Source organism: Centruroides vittatus, unplaced genomic scaffold, assembly GCF_030686945.1.
Source record: "Centruroides vittatus isolate TY-2023 unplaced genomic scaffold, ASM3068694v2 contig_424, whole genome shotgun sequence".
Classification (NCBI taxonomy): Eukaryota; Metazoa; Arthropoda; class Arachnida; order Scorpiones; family Buthidae; genus Centruroides; species Centruroides vittatus.
The window spans coordinates 1,029,332-1,050,807 of NW_027122230.1; the positions used below are offsets into that span (position 1 = coordinate 1,029,332).

The 21,476-nt window shown below is 31.2% G+C and overlaps 1 protein-coding gene across 2 annotated transcripts in view; it reads left to right on the top strand.

Moving 5' to 3' along the window:
* Positions 1-20,993, top strand: part of LOC136976765 (ikaros family zinc finger protein-like) — a 32,693-nt gene extending 11,700 nt beyond the window's left edge. The window contains exons 1-2 of one of the 2 annotated variants that reach the window (XM_067272125.1): positions 1,225-1,289; positions 17,288-20,993. In XM_067272125.1, coding sequence (XP_067128226.1) covers positions 17,293-19,320 — 2,028 coding nt within the window. In that variant the 5' untranslated portion in view covers positions 1,225-1,289; positions 17,288-17,292 and the 3' untranslated portion in view covers positions 19,321-20,993. Of the gene's footprint in view, positions 1-1,224; positions 1,290-17,287 lie in introns of those variants that run through there. The other variant, XM_067272124.1, reaches the window with a different exon arrangement.
* Positions 20,994-21,476: the final 483 nt, after the last annotated feature.

Here is a 21,476-nt window from a genome sequence, read left to right on the forward strand (position 1 = left end):
AAGCAGAACATTCTAGAAACTTGTATAAAGTATAAAATTAAAAATATATACAGTCATACCTCGGTACTCGAACGTTTCGAAGCCCGAACAAATCGGTACCCGACCAAAAATTTCGGAAAAAAAATGCCCCTGTTCCCGAACAAAATTTTGGTACTCGAACAGGAAAGCCCGCCAAGTCAGTTACGAGACAGTCCAGTTAGGCCTAAATTTATTTAAATTATTTAATTAAAATTCTAATTATTAAATTTAGCAAGAGATGGCGCCTAACGCCTAACTCTAGTACCAAATTATCTTAAATTATTAATATTACTATACCCATTTGCTAGCCCGATAATATGGCAGTTGTTGGTCTTTACGAGACAGTCATTGTTTCGCATGCACATTAACGCTGTGCTATATTTTTTGGATTAGCATCCTTTTCTTTTGATTTATTAGCCCTTAAACATGGGTCCCAAGAAGAAGAAAAGTGAAAGTGGTCAAGTGAAAAGGAAAACAGTGAGAACAACAATCGAACTGAAAAAAGAAATCATTGCTAAACACGAAAATGGAGTGCGTGTTTCGGATTTCGCTGTCCAATATTCTATGGCTAAGTCGATGATATTGACTATTTTAAAGAATAAAGAAACAATAAAAAAATACTAGCGAATCAACTGGGGATTGGAACGCATTAATCCATTTTACAATATTTGTAATGAGAAAAAATGATTTGGAGTCCGAACATATTGGTACTCGAACCTCTTTCTGGAACGGATTATGTTCGAGTACCAAGGTACCACTGTATAAATAGAGGAGGTGACTGTCACAGACATTTCTGTCAACCATTAATAAGAATGATGGTAAATCATTTTCTGTTCCTTCAATATTTGCATCTTCTTGGAGCAGAAAGAAGTATAGCAATTCTTTGAATGCCAGCCTTAGTTTTGGTGCCCTAAGCAAGTGCCTGGTCAGCCTGCTCTTTAATCTGGCATTGGCTGTGTAGAATGATGAACACAGGTTAATCTTGCCAGTTCATTTAGTTTTGTTATTGTGTTATTGATGAATACATGGAGTGCCTTTCTTTGATTCTTTTCCCTGGTTATAGCAATGGAGGTTGGTGACTGAAACAGAGGAGTCCAGACCTGTCACAATGACTAGGCCTTGCTCAAATGAATATATAACATGCTCTCTGGGATGGAGTGAAATTAAAAGATTTGAAATTAGCATGTAGCTTTGGACAGAAAGATGATCCTTGCCATATATATTTTATAGAAAAGTACATTTGGATTTAATTAAATTAAAGCTGAAAGACAGTATGTATTTATTAATTGTTTTTTCTCGGCAAGTGTAAGGTGTTAAGTACGTATATCCACAAGTGTGTTCATCAGTTTTATTAGTTCATTAGTTAAAATTTTTGAAGAGAATAAATGTCTAGAATAAGTTACAAGCATTTCGATTGGACAAGGAGTTAGTTACAACACAGAAGTTTGTAGATTATTATTACTATTACTATTATTATAGAAGAATCTTGTAATAATGAATTTTTCAAGCCATCAAAAATCATCCATTGTTCCTAGAAGCTGTTATATCACAAACAACGGATTTTCCACACACCCAAGAAAATAGAAAATATCCATTATTTGAAAAAATTTTCATTTTTTAAACCCCCTACATATAAGTACTTTTATTTAGTCTCTTGAGATCTTAATTTTATAGAAAGACATGTTTGTAGCATATGTATATATTATACTGTATGTGCATACAACAAAGCTAATGGAAACTGTATATACTCTAAGCACACAGAGGCAAATTACATATGCTCATTAGCATTTTGCTTAACTTCACAATTCATTATAAAAACTTGTCTGTCTTGGTTTGTTTTGATGCTACTTTTCTGCCTATTGAATACAACACTGCTTGATATTAGCAATGTCATATATGTATTGTACATTACAGTCTGTTTATGTTGAAACTCATCAGAAAGGTCTTCACAACTTGGAAATACTCGATGTCCGTGTTAAATTTCAGCACTACACTTGAACTAGCATCAATGTTCACCAGGTGGCCCCTCTTTGATTGTATCAGCCCACTGACACCCAATTGTTCAATTGTACTGTTTATATTCCAGACAGGGCCGGATTAACCAATAGACAAATTAGACAAATGTCTAGGGCCCGTAATTCGGAGGGGCCTGGCTTCGGTGCAGAACCTCTCGCTGTTTTAAAACGAGTTAAAAATTATTTAAGAAATTTGATAGGACAGGAAAGGCTGTCTTTAACAATGCTTACTAAAGAAAGAGACACACTCAAACATCTAGATTGATCAATTTTTTCAAATGAAAATCCAAAAACGAAAAATTTAAATATTTTAAAAGCTGATTAATGGATAAAATTACAGTACAGTTGTCCCTTGATAGTTTGACATTTTGTAATCCGACATGCTCAGTAGTCTGATGCATCTCCCGTCAAGGTCACCATAGTCTCCGTCCTCGTTACGTGTCTGCTTGCACAGAAGCATGTTGCAACATGAATCGCCCCACCCAATTCTTACACGATGACACACATTTCTTGTTTTCCATGAGCAGTTCTGTATGTACTGTATTATTTATGCCTATACATACTGTATGTACATTTATTGGCTTCCATATTTCTTTTAATAAACATGCTTCATTTCCATATTAACCTAGGCAGCATTTTACTCATAAAATGTAGAAATATTGTAGGCTACTGCTAGCAAAACAATGCCAAATATGTAATCACTTTCGGTAATCCAGACACTTTTGGTAATCTGACACCCCTTTGGTCCTTAACCTGTCAGATTATCAAGGGACAACTGTATATACATTTTTCGTTGTATCAGAAACTCTTTTGCTGTACAATTGTTATTGTATTAGTATTTGTATTCTCTATTATTAATACAAATTTTAAGTGACAGTATTTAAGATTTGTTTAGAAGCAACTTATTTAAGTGGGGCCCCAATTTAAATTTTGTCTAGGGCCCGTTAGAGGCTTAATCCGGGGCTGGATCTCCACGATGTAACAAGCACATTATCAAATGCTACATATTTCCAGAAACAACCAGATATTAACTAAACATTGAAAAAACATGAAGTTTACAATAGATGGGGCAGAAAAAAAAACATTATTCTGAGTAACAGAGCCACTAAAACAAAGTAAAATTACATTGATTTGCCGGGACCTGGAAAAATCCGTTATTCCATGATCCATTAAAACAAGATTCTACTGTATTACTACTATTACCATATTTTCATGGATTGTCCAGCATGTTGGTCTATTCAGGGGTTACCAATAAATTGGATATTTCTGTATGGTAAAAACTAGCTTGCTGGTTTAGCCCAGGGAATGCCTGCATGCCAGTTTAAGTGAGGTTGTACAACTTCACTTAAACTGGCTCACTTGATGGAATGTGAAACTCTTAGATACCAGTTTTTATTTTAAAATTGTAAAACTGTCAACAATACATTAAAAATTATGATATATTTAATTTCTGCATTTTATCTTCTTTCTAACAATGTAAAATACTTATGGACTGCCAAAAGTGTTTTTTTCACGTTTATTTTATTTTAAGTTAATCCAAAAACACAAAAATAAACATATCAAATTTCATTAAAACAAGAAATGACTACTGTCTATTGGCGTTAAACAGAAAATTACAAATCTGTCTTATTGAACACTAGAACGATATCCATAACATCAAGTGTACTACAGAACTTTATAGGAGTGTGGTGGAAAGGAATTGTGTGCCAAAATTGAATGAGATTTCACTGCTAATGCAATGTGTTGGCAAAAAAGTTACTTTTATCTGGAAGTGATGTTTATTGAAAGAATAGAACCATTTAGAAAATAAATGTTGGATCTTCCGAGAATTTGGGTATTCTTTCTTAAAAATTTTGACATTTAACATTTATGTTGTCGTGGTATTACCTATTTGCCATAATTCTAAATTTACTAATGGCAGGTGAATGTTTTTCTTATTATTTTATTGTTATTTCATACTAATTTATTGTTTGAGCAGTAAAAGTGTTATTTATTGTTTGCTGGAAATCGCATTTAGTTATTGGTTATTTAATTTATCTCTATATGCATGCTATTCTCATGCCTGTATTGGTTTAAATTTAACTTAGAAAAATTTGAATTCCTTTTTGAATATTTAATGTTGTATTCGAAAATACATCTTCCATTTTCAAATACCGTATTTACTCGCTTATAAGATGATCTCACATATAGGAAGAGGTGTGACTTTAAAGATCAAAATAAAGAAAATTAGATTTATTAATACAATTCTAATTTTATTTTGTTTAATCACAAGTAAAATATCAAATGCACATAAATGCACACATTGTCTGCAAAAATTACTAGCATTTTAAACTTTGAAGAAAAATCTTGTAAAATTGACAACATAATTTGTTTGTGTAAAGCTGGACAATCAGAAACCTTTTATGCCAATTATTAACAGTCGAATTCACTCTTCGTTGATTATACTTGTTTCTCTGAATTCTGATTTCCAAATAATCATCTGTTTTCACGTGGGAATGAATTCAAACTTATATCGAGCTCCCGTGTAATTTGGAATTGAATTCAGAAGCTTTGCTTTTTTTATTTCTATTCATCTTTACTCCTGACAATACACAAGAAGGATTCAAACTACCCAGATAAAATACTTTTGTTTTTAAACACCAGACGTCAGCATCTGGCATTTAAAAACTGGTAAAAAATGCAAATACACTGCTCACAAAAATTATTGCAAAAACGCAAAGAATTCTTCAGACGCGTGTATAGGAAGACCTAGGTTTTTGAAGCAGTGAAAAATGAATAAAAACCTTGTCTTATATGTGAGTAAATAGAGTATTTAATGTTCCTTTTTCTTTTAAATTTTAATGTTTCAAAGTTATGTTCTTCGCTCAAAGATGACATTGATAAAAATGTCGAAAGTGCTTGTGTTGATAAGAAAAACCGTTTAACATCAATAAACAGGAGTTATTTCTTGTTTTAATGGATAATATTTTGACATGGTGATTAATCATTTTTATATATCAAATTTCAGAAACTCGCTGTAAATTATCTCAACTTACAATGATTAACTTCTGCTTTGTGTGAAATTTGAAAGGAAGATGTTATCTTTCAGGTCAAGGTAGATTGTCGGTACAGCCCACACTGATTGATTACTAATACTACTACAGTAATATCAATAAGCCGCTAATTGTTTTATTGCCCTGTAAGCCAAAACTCTCTTCGGTTAGTCAAATTATTCTCTCTCTCTTTCTCGCTTCAACCAATGGTTGGTGGGCAAACATGGAGGTGTGCAGTTTTATAGCTTTGCTCTTCACTTAGCTAGCTGTTTTATGTGTTGGTAAGGCCTCTTCCATAATAGCTCATCGAGATATTCCACTCTGGGTCTTCCACATCCCCTTTTGCCCTCTTTCTTTCTTTCCAATAAAACATTCATCCATTCCGAGTGTTGAATTAGGTGGCCAGTCATGTCATATTTCCTTTCCTCTATCATTCTCAAAATTTCTCTCTTCTCTGTTGCCTCTTCCAAAACATCCTCATTCCTCTTTCTGTCCAAGACATTTACATCATTCTTCACCAGCACCACATCTCAAAGGCTTCTAGTTTTCTTTTTTCCGCTGTTTGGAATGTCCATGTGTCTGAACCATACAATGCTATGCTCCAGACGAAACTCTTAATGAATCGCTTCCTAACATCGATTGATATATTTGTCAATGTAACATCTTTCATTTCCTACAGGATGCCTGTTTTGCTTGGGCTATTCTCCACTGTAACATCTTTTCACTCCTTCTGTCTGAGATAATTATGCTTCCTAGGTATGTAAACTCATTAACTCTTTCTATTTTTTTCACTGTCTAAATAGGCGTTCATTCCTCCTTATTCCTTTTTATTTGAACATCTCATTATCTTCATTTTTTTCTGTTGTTAAATTACAATGTCATTATTTTATTGTACTGGGAAAAATGTTTTTTTTTAACATTTATTTAACAACTAATTTTGTTAGATCTGAATAATTTTATTTTTTAGTTATAGTTTAACCAGCATGTCAGTAATCCCGGAGTTTCTGGCATATTGGTCTCCAGTTACATGTAACATGCCATTCAATCTGTAAAAATACATTATTAGATTTAATTTTTTCAGAAATTTAATACTACTTTATCAAAAAGCTACATAAATATAAATAAAAGTAATAAATATTCATTAATATATAAATAGCAGTCAATATAAAATCACAGTTAAAACAAGAGATACTATAGCCAGATACTATACCCAAACTGATCCAATACTGGCCAGGTGGCAACCCTAACTTATCCTATCTCCTAAAATGGGATAATTAGTGCCAACCAAGTGCAATCTCTTGTCACTCTGACTACACACAAGAAACGTCCACCTTGACAGACCACCTCGTGTATGAAGCATCACATATTCTCTGCTTTGTAGACACAAAAGTTTCCAATAAACAAATACTTAATTGTTAATATTGTAATTTTAAAAACACAATTTCTGATGAAGTGGGATTTGTTGCTGCCAGATGTAAGGATATGTCATTGGCTAAAGTTTATAAAATGTATACGATCTTCTCTCAGATTACTCTCATACAGCAGTTATTGAATTTGTTCTTTCACACTTGGTGCACACTGTTGAGTGTGAAAGGTTTTGGTGAGATGACAATAACAAAAAACTCCAATTGGAAACTGTCTTGGTGTAAAAAATGTCAGCAACTTGTTAAATGTCTCCAGAAATGGTTTCCCAAGATGAGAATTTGATTTTCATTCAGCATTTGTTGCCTGGCGTGAATCAAAATCAAGAAGAATTGTTCAATAATGTATGATACTTGTGGGTTGTAACAATACATTTTTGGTTATATTGGTAGTACAGTACACTGTAATAATGTATAGTATCTATGAGAATAAACAAATGTTTAAACAATAATGTATTGTGTATTGTTCTGGGCAGTTTCACAAATGAGAAATGTTAGCTACAGTTTCTAAAATTTTCTGCAACTTTTTTTTAGTAAAATTAGCTAAAATGCTACAGAAAATTTTTTCCAGCTTAAACCCCAGATTTATGAATGTGGAGTTTAGAAAGATGAAGAGAGGAACCTTTTACATTATGTGGACTTGTGGGACCCAAAGTTTTGTAAAACTTTAGATATAGCAATAGTAAAAAGACTGTATTTAATAGGAACTGCCACTCTATAATTGCCTTAGAAATGAGAAGAAAATCAAAACCTGATAAATAAATCAGGAGAAGGGGAAAGGAAATTGGGGAGATATATGTTATACAATGGAGTGACAGAAGAACTCTAGACATAAAGATGAAGAACATTTGGATTATTGAATGAAAGGTAGGGTAGGCAGATGATTGTTTTACTTGAGATAACATTCATTATGAGTAAAGAGGTTAAGTGGAAAAGTGCAAGTTTGTTGGAAGAAATAAGGGAAGAAGAGACTATATGAACAGCTGAAGAGGTTTGGGTTTAGAATTTGGAAAAATCTGAGATAATTGACATTGGGGAGGCTCTACCAGTGGCATGGAAATGGTTTTTAATTAATGAAATAGAATGAAGGAGAAGGAAAGAAAGTTTGATCGTAAAATAAGAAACTTCTCAGAAGTGTTGTTAGAATTAGTCTGCTTATTGTTTTAGAAGCTTTTTTGAAAGTTTTGAGCTGATATCAAATATTGAATAGTTTTTGAATTAATTGAATGCAGGAGGTACCGTTATAAATGCCCCTAATGACCATAACCAGCTTAAAATAACGAACAACTTTGTGAATTGTATATTCTTGTGTTGGTTTTCTTCAATAAAATAGTTTCATAAAGGTTTTAAATGTTTTATGGAGAATGTATATCCTATCACTTTATTCCAGTATTATTATTGTGCTTTTTTAATTAATTAATTATCCAATTTTTTTATTTTTATTTGAGAACAATATTAGAGAATTTCTAGAAGTGTTATTCTGTTAGTGTATTTTCTTGATTTAATCATTTTATCTTGAGTTTTTTGAAATCCTATCATAACGCTTAAATAATTTTGAATTTATTTTTCATAGTTAAGAATATAAGATTTTAGTTTTTATGTAAACTGATGCTTTTAAAACTGAAAATATTTTCTTGTTTAAAAATAAGTGTAATTGAAAGAGTAGATAAAATGTAAATTAATGTATAAGAAACTGAGTAAAGTTTGTGATGCGAATTTTGACTATATTTTTACACATTTAATAGAATAGTCTAAATCAGTGTTCTGCAACCTTTTTCTACTTGCGGCAACCCATGACTCGACATGACTCAACACGACTCAACACGGCATACCAAAATGTCAATCCCCTCAAAAACATATGATGATACTATTAATAGAATTATGTGATGCCACTAACCTATTATTATTATTAGTAGTAGTATTAGTATTAAACAGACATCAACACCTGTGAGCAAATATATTTTACATTTAATTTCTTAGAATATATAAAAATGCATAGCTTGTAATAAAAAATAAACAAACATCATCATATTTCATCAGTGATGCAGCAGAAAATAAAATACAAGCATAAGAAACACAGCAACTGTGATAAAAATACATAAATGAAACTTGAAATTAAAAGAATATGTGAAAGTTCACTTCACACCTTTCACCTTATGACTGCACACCAGTTGCAGAACACTGGTCTAAATTGATCATTAGTAAATGTAACTCCTCTGTTTTTAAATAATAATTCTTAAATATTGTTGTTCCTGTATAGTTAAATGTCTATTTGAACTATTCTGTATTACAGATATCTTCCAACTTAATTACCAGTGCTAATGACAACCCTTGAAGAAACTTTATGTCCAGTAACAAAAAACATTTAGTAAATCATCCAACAAATGCTTTGTTTCTGAACATAAAGGTTCTTCAAGGGTTGTTATTTTGTATTAATAATAATCATAGGTTTCATGTCGACATCACGAGTGACGTCATGAGCATGCGCAATTGTCCAGCGCCATCTTTGTGACTGTTTGTGACTTGTTTACGTTTTGTGTGTGTTCACGTGCGTTTTAACTGGAGTTCTTGTGTTGTTTTTTTTCGTCGCGAATATCACTATTGTGATTTGTTGTGTAATTGGGTGTAATGCTAGTTCACTCAAGAACAAAGGAACATCATTTTTTAAAATTCCCGCATTATTTGTCATCAAGGATCTCAAACTGAGGAGCTTTCACGACGAAGGCAAACTGCATGGCTCTCGAGAATTAACCGGAAAAATTTCGTTACGAATAAAGTGAATATCAATACAAGAGTTTGTCAGAAACATTTTATTTCAATATTTACGTTAATAAACACTAAGTTATATTTTAAAACCTAAAAGAGTTTACCGATTTGCTTATATTAATTTAGTTAGGTATAATGCATTTATAAACGAATAACTAACGTAATTTCAGGCTTTAGCTAGTGCAAACTTATAAACATTACACGTTAAAACGAAAAGCAAGTAGACTTATTATATGCTAGTTTCAACTAGAAAATAAAGGTACTGAACAATTTGAATTAAAAAATTTCCACGGCTGTTTTTAATTAGACTTTTACTTTCAGACAAAAATTCTTACTTAAGAAATACGTAAAAACACGAGTTTAAACAAACAAAAGAAAACATATCTTTCCAAGCAATATTACTTCGCTGTTATTAATTACTTTTACTTTTATATCAGGAGAAACCCAGCCACTTGTTAAATAGTTATGGGCCTCTAAAGATTTATAAGCTTTCATTTGTGACAGGGTGTAGAAATTTGTTGTAAAAACCAAATAGTTTATAATGTCACCAAATTCTACTTTCGGCCACAACTCTTGATATACGACGAAGTCTGATAAACTGGCTTCGTATGGATCGCCTTGACATAACGAAATTTTCTCTTCGTACAGAGCTGCATCTCGTCCTGTTAGACTGCTAGAATAGCTTGCAAGAAAAGAATCTTTTTTAACTTAATCCATGATAATAGAACTGCAGTATTTTTGTACGTTTAAACTAAAAAAAGACGTCGAATAACAGACTACGTGCAAGCTAAGCGAGCGAAAACTACCACAAAAATGGCGAATGGGCGGAGCAAACGTGTGTTTTATCACGTGACATGCGACCTTGAAACCTCTCTATAATAATCATATTATTTTACATGAGTCAAAAAAGTTTTATTTTAAATAAATGTTTTCAGGATCCTTAATTTGAACTTCAGATTGTTATATTCAAAATTTAGCCACACTAACATTAGAACATTAGCAGCTTTATCTAGAGATGTCTGTTTGAGGGATCAGTCCAAAGTAATGTACAGTGTGTTGCAAAAATGTGCATACAAAATAAGTGAATGACAAAATATGTACCATAAAAATTAATTACAGTAACTAAAATACACAAATATGTAAAATATAATATCTAATTACTTAAAATATATAGCTATTAGTAACATCTAGCAACATGTCATCCGATAATAAGTTTAAATAGCATTTTAACTTGTTGCAAAAATTTGCATATAGCAAAAAGTATTTTGAAGATATACTGATAATTCTCATGAATCAGAAAGATACAGTAAGAGATCATTTAAAATTAAATGTAGTAAGTATTATTACTTTTTATTAGACTACTTAAAATATAATACATTTGACTAAATATAAAAACACCTTACCACTGGGGTATTTAAATTTTCTTTACTAATATTTTTTGGCTCTATTTATGAGTCCTCATTGGATAAATTATGTTCAAATTCAGAACAACATGGAACATTTCTTTTCAAATTTCAAATGGAATTAACAAGAATATATTTAATGACTTTCCCAATTTTAAAATCTTAAATTATTATTATAATGATGATAAACTATCTCCCAAAAAATTAATACAATACTATTTAAGATTGACAATTGTCCAAAATTGGTGTACATATTACCCGGTGTTATTACTCATCCCAAGTCCTTTTTTAGAAGCATATTTTTATGCTGTTGGAAATCACTTTACATCCCTGGAGTTAATGCATTCATTTCTAAATTTATGTTTAAAAATCTCAATTTTTTTCTTTATTCATGGCTGTAGGTGGTGAGTGCACTTCCCTAAGCCCTTGTCACACTATGCGATTTCCAGCCGCGCAGGACTGCAAGTGTGAGTTGTGCGTGTCTTCTCGTGGTCACACATTGTTCGTTGACATTACAACTTGGAACACCTGACCCTATAATAAACCAATAAAATTACAATAGCTTGTTTTTGTCTACTTTCGTGAGTTTACCGACATTTTATGTTCTACTTCAGAGTATTTACGGAATTTTAGCTACTTTTCTTATTAAAATAGCAAGTAGTTCCTTTTCTGGAATGAATAAAAGAAAAAAGAGACTAATTTTGTTAGAACTGGCGAGAATATACGAAGAGAAAAATAAGAAAAAACGTTCATGCTGGGTTAAAACTTGGCGAAATGAAAATCAATGGGCTAAACAATCTTGCTTTCACCAGCTGATGAACGAATTAAGGCTTTCAGATGCCGAAGGTTATAGGGGATATATTCGTATGAATATAATTTATACTTATATATAATTTAGGCGAAACGTTTCGTAGTTTGGCATATCAATTTAGAATGGCCCATAATTCGATATCAGTCATTATTCCAGAAGTTTTGGATGCTATTTAGAGGAAAGCTTGATTGATTTAATTCATTTATAATCGATATATTTTTTCTTTTATATAAGCATTTATTTTATTCAATTGTATATTATTAAAAGTAATCAAACTTTTTAAAATAAATCTAACAAATAACTTTTATAAATTCAGATTTGATTTATATCAAATATAGCATTTAAATGTACTGAAACTGAGTTAATACAAATGTTATAATCAAGATATGTTGACAAATATACAGCACAAAGTATGACGTGGCACAAATATGTTTTCTGATTAGATGCGCGTTTGCAACTGTTGCAAGTAGAACAAACTTTTTGTTTCTAGTTGCGGTTGCAGTCACACCGGTTTTTGAGGGGGGATTACCAGTTAACAGGAACAGTCGTCATGGTTGCAGTCGCCTGTGCGGCTGGAAATCGCATAGTGTGACCAGGGCTTTAATGACTTTTGATTCCTCCCACAGTACCAAAGTTTCTTGTACGTTTGCGATTGCTGCCAAGGCTGTGTTTCCTTTCCCTTTCTTTACATCATATTGGTGTTCTTTAATTCTGATTTTTAAAATCCTCTTAGTTACTCCAACATATATCATTTTTAGGTTAATCTCTTCATTAACTAACGAGATCTTGTATGCTCCTTCTTTATTTTCTTCTGGGGATGGATCCTTGTTGTTTTGCAGTATATGATATAAATTAGGAACTCTTTTATATATCATGTTCAAATTCTTTTGTTTGGAAAGCTTCTCCATTATATTCCTGATATCAGTGGCCATCTCTAACTTTTTCTCGCAACAGAGTAGCTGCCTGACATTTCATTGACTGTGTCTACTCCACTCTTTGTTGCATTATAAAACATTATAGCTTTGGGTTTTTTCTTATAGCCTGTCTCTGGCTCAATTGCATCACTTTGGTGCATTGTTGTCAACAATGAGACAACTTTTCTTTTTTTAGGAACATATGAGACCAGAGTTGCATAGTCTTTTCCAAATCCAAAAAGTGAAGAATACTCTTTTCTACCACTGGTTATAAGAAAACATCTAGGCAACTCATGTTTTTTTTTTTTTTTCTGATTTCTCCAACTGTTGTAAGGTTGTGCTGATACAGGAGTTCTCGAGACAATGGAACACTTGTGAACCAATTGTCATACTTTACATTACATCCAGTACCTGAGATTGGTTGTATCAGACATTTCACAATAGCAGAAGGAGTTTGATTAATACTAAATGGACCATCAGGTGGTTTTCCTAAATAAACTTTCATATTTAGTATGTAGTAGGTCCTAGCATCTACAAGCGAAAACACCTTTATTCCATATTTAGCAGGCTTGCTTTTCATAAACTGACAAAATGGGGGCATCTGCCACGAAAACTCCACAACATTCATCAATTGTTGTGTACTCACTTATATAGAAATTTATTTTACAGTTTTCTAGCAAAGTTCAAATATTTCTCTTACAGGAGCAAGTTTATCAAGTGCAATCCTTACTTGACGATCTCTCTTGTCATCAAAGCACAATATCCTCAACAAAAATCTGAATCATCGTTGATTCATAGTTGAACGAAAAATGAAAACTTCTTTGCCATCATCTTCCCACAATTCGTCAGTGTGTACATATGATGATATCAATACATTGGAAAGATATAAAAGTCCCAGAAGAGCTTTTATCTCCACCAAATCTGTAGGTTTTGTAGCTCTTTCACGAATGCACAGACTGAGATTGTTTTATCTTCTTCCATTTCGTACCATCTTTCCCTGTGTAGAAATTTCTATCATGTAAGAGAATGTCATCTTCATCATTATCACTTTGTGATGTATCAGTATTAAACTGTACAATATCCCTGTTTTCTTCCTCTGCATCAACAGTACTTCCAGCATCACTGTCCTCACCAGCTAAGTTGTTATCTTTGTCTTCTGACAAAGTTTCGCTTAGCATAGCATGTATTCTATCTATCTCTTTCTGATCCATTCTATATGCTATACACTCATACACAAGAAGACCACGAAACACGACTACAAACAAAGAGTACAAACTGTCATTTGACTATAATATTGTGACCGTCGGCCATATTGTATATATGTATTTATTGTATATAGTTGTAATTTTATCTTATTTTTGCCATTTCCTCCTTCCTTTGTCTATTCTTTCTTAAACTTTCCATGACCGTTATCGCCGTGGGGCTGGATCAGCAGTTCTGAGAATCGGTAGGGACAATAGCAGGTGTGTGGCCTGGGGAAAAAGTGGCTAAGAGAGGGGCCACTTTTCGACGAGATACAAAGAGAGACGGACGGCGAGAGCGAGGCTCGATCGTGATTTCCAAGAGAGGAGAGAAGTGCGATAGTCGAGTTGAGAGCCGAAATATAGAGACCGGCATATTGGAGAACCCCGATAATTGAGAGAAGAAAGAATAGTGAAGAAAGCCACTATCGTCGGATCCAGGGTCTACACAAAGTATCGATACGTATCCGCCGAAAAAGAGAAAATCCCGGGTGAATCATCTCTTTCATTTCTTCTACCTTTCTGCTGTCCTATCTTTCTTATTTTTCCTTAATATTAAGTTAGATTTAAGTTAGGTTAGTTATGCGTTTACGAGGGACCGATTGTTACGCGCTTAAAAATTAACACACCTCGAATTGTAATTCAGTTGGGATTCCTTAACAACAAGAATCTTATTTGTTCTAAGTGGAATAAAGGAACATTGTTTATTATTGTAATCGTTGCAGTGTCCTTTTCTGTACGTTTCATTCGCGGGTCATACTGCCACACTCATATAGAACACCACAATATAGCAGTAAAATTTACACAAATGAAAAGCATTGCTTTAGAGTTTGGCAAAATCAACAAAAATCGTTTCCTTTCAATTCATTCAATGAAACTAATATGTTCCTAGAAACACTAAACTACTTGCAGGTGATCGCTAATGGTTTTGCGATTGAAAATAGATAGAATGTGGGTCGTGATAACACACCACCTCTTACAAACATTACAAATTTACACAGATGTCAAGGGTCGCTGTGGGTCACCATGACCCCAAAGAGCCATTATCTTTTAATGCATTCTGTGAAACTGAGTAACGGCCATACATTCCTATAATAACAAAGAATATAGGAAACTACTGTGAGTCACATCAGTAACACATAATTATTAACGATTCATCAAATCATAATAAAAGACTTGCAGGTCAGAGTGGGACAAGCAATCCCTCCCAGGATAAGGCAGATGACAATGGATAAAAGGAGGGAATTAACCATACAGAAAAGAGAAATTGTTCTCAGTGTATGGAGAGATATATTTATATGGGGATATAGCATTTTTATTAAAGAACATTATTAAATGATTATAAAATGGAGATTTTGTGGATAATATATCAAGAAGTGGTTGGCTGCAAAACTTCAACATACAAAAGAAAACTCTCTTGTGAATACAGTGAGCAAGACGCCAGATTTAATTTAAACTAACTCAAAACACAGCTTGAAGAATCATTTGATTTGTAGTACATAAATCTACTTTGGCAATAAGCAGGACTTTGCATAAAGCCCAATATAAAACATGCATTGCTGTCGGAAAACTCATTTCAAAAATTTATAGCAAAATGAATTACAATTTGCAAAGTATTATAAAAGTAACGCATTTGGTGCTGAAGAAATATACTTTTCTAAGATGAAAGCAAATTCAATGCCTGTGAAAGTATTGGTAAAAAGTATATGTGGAGGCTTGTAGGAGAAAGATAACTTTCCAAGAATATGCATTTAAATCTGGGGTAGAAATGTGATTATTTACGGCTGTATGTCCATATCTGGAACAGGAAAATTGGGGACAACTAGACAAATAATGGATAAACATGTTTAATGTAGACTAATTTTTTAATAAATTCAAGTAAAGTCTAGAAAAACCAAATCTGCCCAGGAATTACTTTCAAACATCTCAAACATTGTGTTCATATTGTGTATCAATGGGTTGCCTATAATGTTCATTTTCTACTGACTTCTCCATACTCACCTGACATCAACCCCATAAAACATCTATAGGCAAAGTTTAAAAAGAAACTATAAAATTTTGAAATCAGAGCAAAACAACAATTAGAAGAGATTTTAGTCCAAGAATGGTAAAAAATTTCACCTGACTTCTATGAAAAAATAGCTTTAAGTATGCTTTGTCACCTACAAGCTGTTATAGATGCTAAAGGTGGACCAACAAAACATTAAATAAATGTTTTATTTACTTAAATTCTGTTTGCATTCACATTTTTGCAATGCCACTTTTAGTGAAATAATGTAATATTAAATTATATATCGTATTTACTTGCATATAAGATGATCTCACATATAGGATGAGCTGTGACTTTAAAGATCAAAGTAAAGAACATTAGATTTATTAATACAATTCTAATTTTATTTTGTTTAATCACAAATAAAATATCAAATGCACATAAATGCACACATTGTCTGCAAAAATTACTAGCATTTTAAACTTTGAAGAAAAATCTTGTAAAATTGACAACATAATTTGTTCATGTAAAGCTGGACAATCGGAAACCTTTTATGCCAATTACTAACAGTTGAATCCACTCTCCATTGATTACACTTATGAATTTTTCCGAATTCTGATTTCCAAATAATCATCTGTTTTCACATGGGAATAAATTCAAACTTATATCGAGCTCCCATCTAATTTTGGAATTCAATTCAAAACTTTGCTTTTCCTATTGCTATTCATCTTTACTCCTGACAATACACAAGAAGGATTTAAACTTCCCAGATAAAATACTTTTGTTTTTACACACCAGAAGATGAGAATTCGATAAAAAATGCAGATACACTGTTTACAAAAATTATTGCAAAAACAAAAAGAATTCTTCACTCGTGCATATAAGACAATCTATGTTTTTGAAGCAGTGAAAAATGAATAAAAACCTTGTCTTATATGCGAGTAAATACGGTATTTGTTTTTCAACGTTTTTTGCAATACTATTATTTATATACTATTAATACATTTAAATATTATAAAGAAGATATTTTATAAATTCATTTTCTGGTAATGTTGTTTTTCAAATTTTCACTCTGTGTACACACTTTTGTAACACACTGTATTTGGACATTAGAATAGCTTTGCTAAAGGTCATAGAAGAGTTATAATTTCCAGTGTCACAAGAACCCACAGTGAGCAAAATGAAAGGAGGGAGATGAATACTTGAATCTGAGCATTGAGAAGCTAATTTTATAGACAAAATGATGATTTTCATTAGTGTATTTAATTGTATCTTCATTGTTAGTGTAATTATTTTTTTTATATTTTAATGTCTTATATAAGTATTTTTACTTAATTTTAAATGTTATATTAATATTTGGAAGTTTAGATTTCTTTAAAATTAAATTCAAATGTCATGTGCTATCTAAGTAACTAACTGTTTGAATGATAGTTTGTTTGAATATAATGGATTTGAAGCTGGAATTAAGGATTCTGAAAATGCTTTAACTAAAATAAAATCTTTGACTCCTGCGACAGTTTATTTTTTGTTGTAGGTAAATAATGGTGTCATATGATTTAGTTAAAGTTTTTATAATGAATTTTATACAGTTATTAATTTGTTGATGTAAATTATCTTAAAATATACACATTTAATTATAATAAAATCATATTTTTGTATTTTCTTTCTATATATAGATATTATGTCAGAAGAAACAAGACCACCACCAGCAACTTCTACTCCAGTTATAGAATATGACATACATTCACCACCATCACAAAGTGTTAACAGATTGTCACAACAAGAATGTGATATTAGTTCTAATAATAATGGTGAGGTTGTTGGAGGAGATTATTGTTTTCCTACTGGTAGCACTCAGAATGAAGTTCAGAATTGTTCCACCAATCATCTGAATCATACAATGTTTTCTGATAAAGAAGTAGAAAAAATAGAGATACCTATACCACCAGAATCTATTAGTAGTCTGTTAGAAGGACATCATGATCAATCGTCTCCTACTGGGGCAACATTTCAATGTAGATATCGTCAGTGTGATTTCAGAACAACAAATAGTTCAAAATTTATCGAACATGAAAATACCCATGCTCAAGAAAGGTCTTTTCAATGTGATGTTTGTCATATGAAGTTTACTTTATTTGCTAACATGAGGCGTCACAAAATGAGTCATTTGGGAGTTAGACCATTTGAATGTTGCCTTTGCCCTAAAAGATTTTTTCGGAAAGATCATCTAATGGAACATGTGGTAAGGCAGCATTCTAAGCAACGACCTTACTGTTGTCCATTTTGTGTTAAGAGCTTTAATTATAGGCCACATTTAAAAGCACATTTATCCAGTGATCATTCTGGTGTTCCACTTGATAAAACATGTAAAATATGTGGTTTTCAAGCTTCGTCTATAACTGGAGCAAAAGTACATTATACAACATGTCATCTGAAGAGAGCTCATGGAAAACAGTCTACTACATCTCATTCAACTTCTAATGGAGTGACCACTTCTCAATCATGTGGCAGAGAAGAAGTAACTACAGCTGTTGATTTAGGTACTGTATCACAAAATTTTTCTTTTGTTCCTCCTTCATATCCATCTCTGTCTTTGCCACTTAATAATGACGTGATTATTGAAGGTCCCACTTCAGCTTTTAGTAAAGCATGTATTTCTCAAGCAGTTTCAACAACATCAACTTTCTCTGGTATGTCAAATGGTGGAAATTCAATTCGTAAATGTTCATCACCAATTACAGTTTCTCCAGTAGGATCAGTTTCTTCTCCAACAACAACAGTTAGCCCCTCATCAAGTCGATTAAACCACAGTACTCCTAGAAATTTGGATGTAAATGTGAAACCAGAACCCATTGAAGTTGTTACTGATGGAAGTCCTGATGGAAATAGTTCTCAAGCTAGAGGTCAATTAGATTTAGCAGCAAATCCTGTGGAAACATCTTTGACTTCTGGAGATATCCCAAGACAAGATACACAAATGATTGATAATGGAAATTCTATTCATTCTTCCTCCTTATTTCATCCAGCAAGAAATTCCTCCTATCAAGAATCAGCAAACTGGATTCAACAAGATTGTCCACCCGTATCAACAGAATCACAATTTACATTATCACAAGATATTACATTAAATAGTCTTCCTGCTTCTAGTGCAGGTCATTCAAATTTAGCTATCTGGAGTCCTTTACCAGTAAGCAGGGAAACAAAATTATCAAAATCATTAAATGGTAGGATAGGTTTAAAACATTCTGCATTAATATCTCATCCAAGTACAGTAAGAAATCATAGAAAGGTAAGTAGCTACCATTGTGGAGATGTAAAAATCATGAAAGATAGAAGACTTTTAGATGGTATTAGATATTCAGAAAATCAAGATTCAGAAAATACCAGAAGACGAGAATCACAATTATTAGAAGATAATGAAAGAATATCTCCTACTTCTGCAGGCTATCGTCATTCCTTAGAATTAACACATCATTCAAAACTTCATACAGAAAGTTCAATGACTGAAAGTGAGCAGGGTATAGATATGTCTGATAGAACAGATTTAGTATGTCCTTTTTGTGGAATTATTTTTCCTGATAGGACACTTTATTTTCTGCACCGAAGTCTTCATACCGATTCCAGTCCTTGGAAATGCAATCTCTGTGGTCAGCAGTGTCGTGATAGGTACGATTTCAATGCTCACATTATTAGTCAGGCCCATCATTAGCACAAAGTGAAGGTTTACAATGAATCCTTTAATGCACAATATAAAACTTGGCATAGTTGTGTGAAGTTTTAGACTTAAAAGTATCCATTTATTTTAGAATAGATTTATCATTACTAAATAGTTAAAATTTACAATTTCATTAAAATATAAACAATTTTAAAAGATCTACAACTGGGTTTTATTTGTAAATTTTTCTGTAAATTATTGAAAGTTTGCATTATATAAAAATTTCCTCTAGTAATCTACACAGTTTTTAAATAGCACATTTTGATATAAAAATTTATTTGCTTTTGTCTAATATAGAATCAATTACATATTCATTATGTCTAAGAAGCAGTGAAATGCTTCTTGAAGAATTTCTTATATTCACTTTTAACTAAAATAACTTTTTATAAAAAAAAAAAATAGTGTATGAAATACATGTATTTACTAATTGTCTTTTAAATTATTCTAAGTTTCATATTTTTCATTCTATTTCTATAAAAACATACTATTGGATTGAGGAAATATTGATTTTGGGCTTAAAATAAAAAAAAAATATATATATATATATATATATATATACACACACACATATGTATGTACATACGTACGTACATATATACATACATACCTACGTACACACAAACAAATTTTTTTCAAATATTTAATCATAAATGCTTGTTATCCTTGAAAGCAGAAATTTTGAGAATTTAAAATTTTTTTATGTAAAAAAGTTTTGTATGCTTACCACATTCAAATAGTATTTTAACGATTCAAAATTAAAATATTAAGCCTTTCTTTTCTATTTTAATCAGTATAATGTTGATCAATATTGTGCAAATGTAAGAATCTGACTATAAGTACTGTCTGATATCATGATAAACATTATATTTAATATTTCATTTTGTACATTCAACATGTTACAAATTTCTTAAATGATTTTATTCATAAATTTTTTAAAAAAAATTATTCAATATTAGTTTTATTGTGATAATGTTTAACAAATAAGAATTTATAATTCCATATTGACTATAAGTCATTTTAGCTTAACCCATGTTGTTAAAATACATTGTCATGTGCACAAAATGAGATGTCATTTTTATTCACTAGCAATAATATATGATTGTTTCATTTTTCCTGTTTATATGCAGGCATGTTTTTGTGATAGGGAAACAAAATCAAATGCATTTTGATATTCAGATATGATACTAGGTCTAAATTTAAAATAGTGAAAAATTAAATAAATTCTGATTTAATCAAAACTTTTTAAGGTGCAATTTTTTTATTTGGCTTTTGTATATTGTATTGTGAAAGTTTTAAAACATAAAAATATAAAAAATTAATCAAAAGTAATAACAATAAAAACTAAGATATTTGATCTCGTTTATTGTATTACGTGACCATCTTGTACAAATTATCTATTATTAATTCTGATGTTAAATAATATAAATGAAAACTGCAACATTTCAAGCAGTATAATCTAAAGGATGATGATTTTATCTGCATTAAGATGCATTTGTTTGTTCATAATGAAATAAATTTGTGTGTATGTATTGTCAATTAGAGAGAAAAGCCTTCTAAAAACTACTTTATATATACATTTTTTCAAATAATATCCCTAAATGTTTATTAAATTCAGTTATGAATTTGCAAATCTAATTTTATAATGTTTTATTATAGTATTTAATTTATAATAATAAAATAATATGTAAATTATTTGAATATATATGAAAATATTTTTTAAAAAAACCTAAATTTTAAATCTTTCAGATTTTATAACTATATATATATATATATATAATGAGAGGTTCTATGTAATAAAGTACCTAAGTGTACTTAGTTACTTTTTTCAGTTGTATTCTATTATGCATGTGAAAACATCAAATAGATTTTATGGATATGTATATTCCCCTTGTTCTAATATGCACTTTACTCGAGAGTATTTAATATTTAAACTTTATTTCTCACTTCATAACAAATTTCATAGAGAACAAAACAGTTTTTTTGAGACTTCCTGAAAACATCAATATTTAATTTGGGTACCTTATTCCATAGAATCAAACTGAGAAATATATATTGCTTAGTTTAAAATATATATTTATAAAATAAGTTGTAAAACAGAGAAAGAATAAAATAAGGTGTTAAACTGTAATTAGGAAAAATAATAATATTTT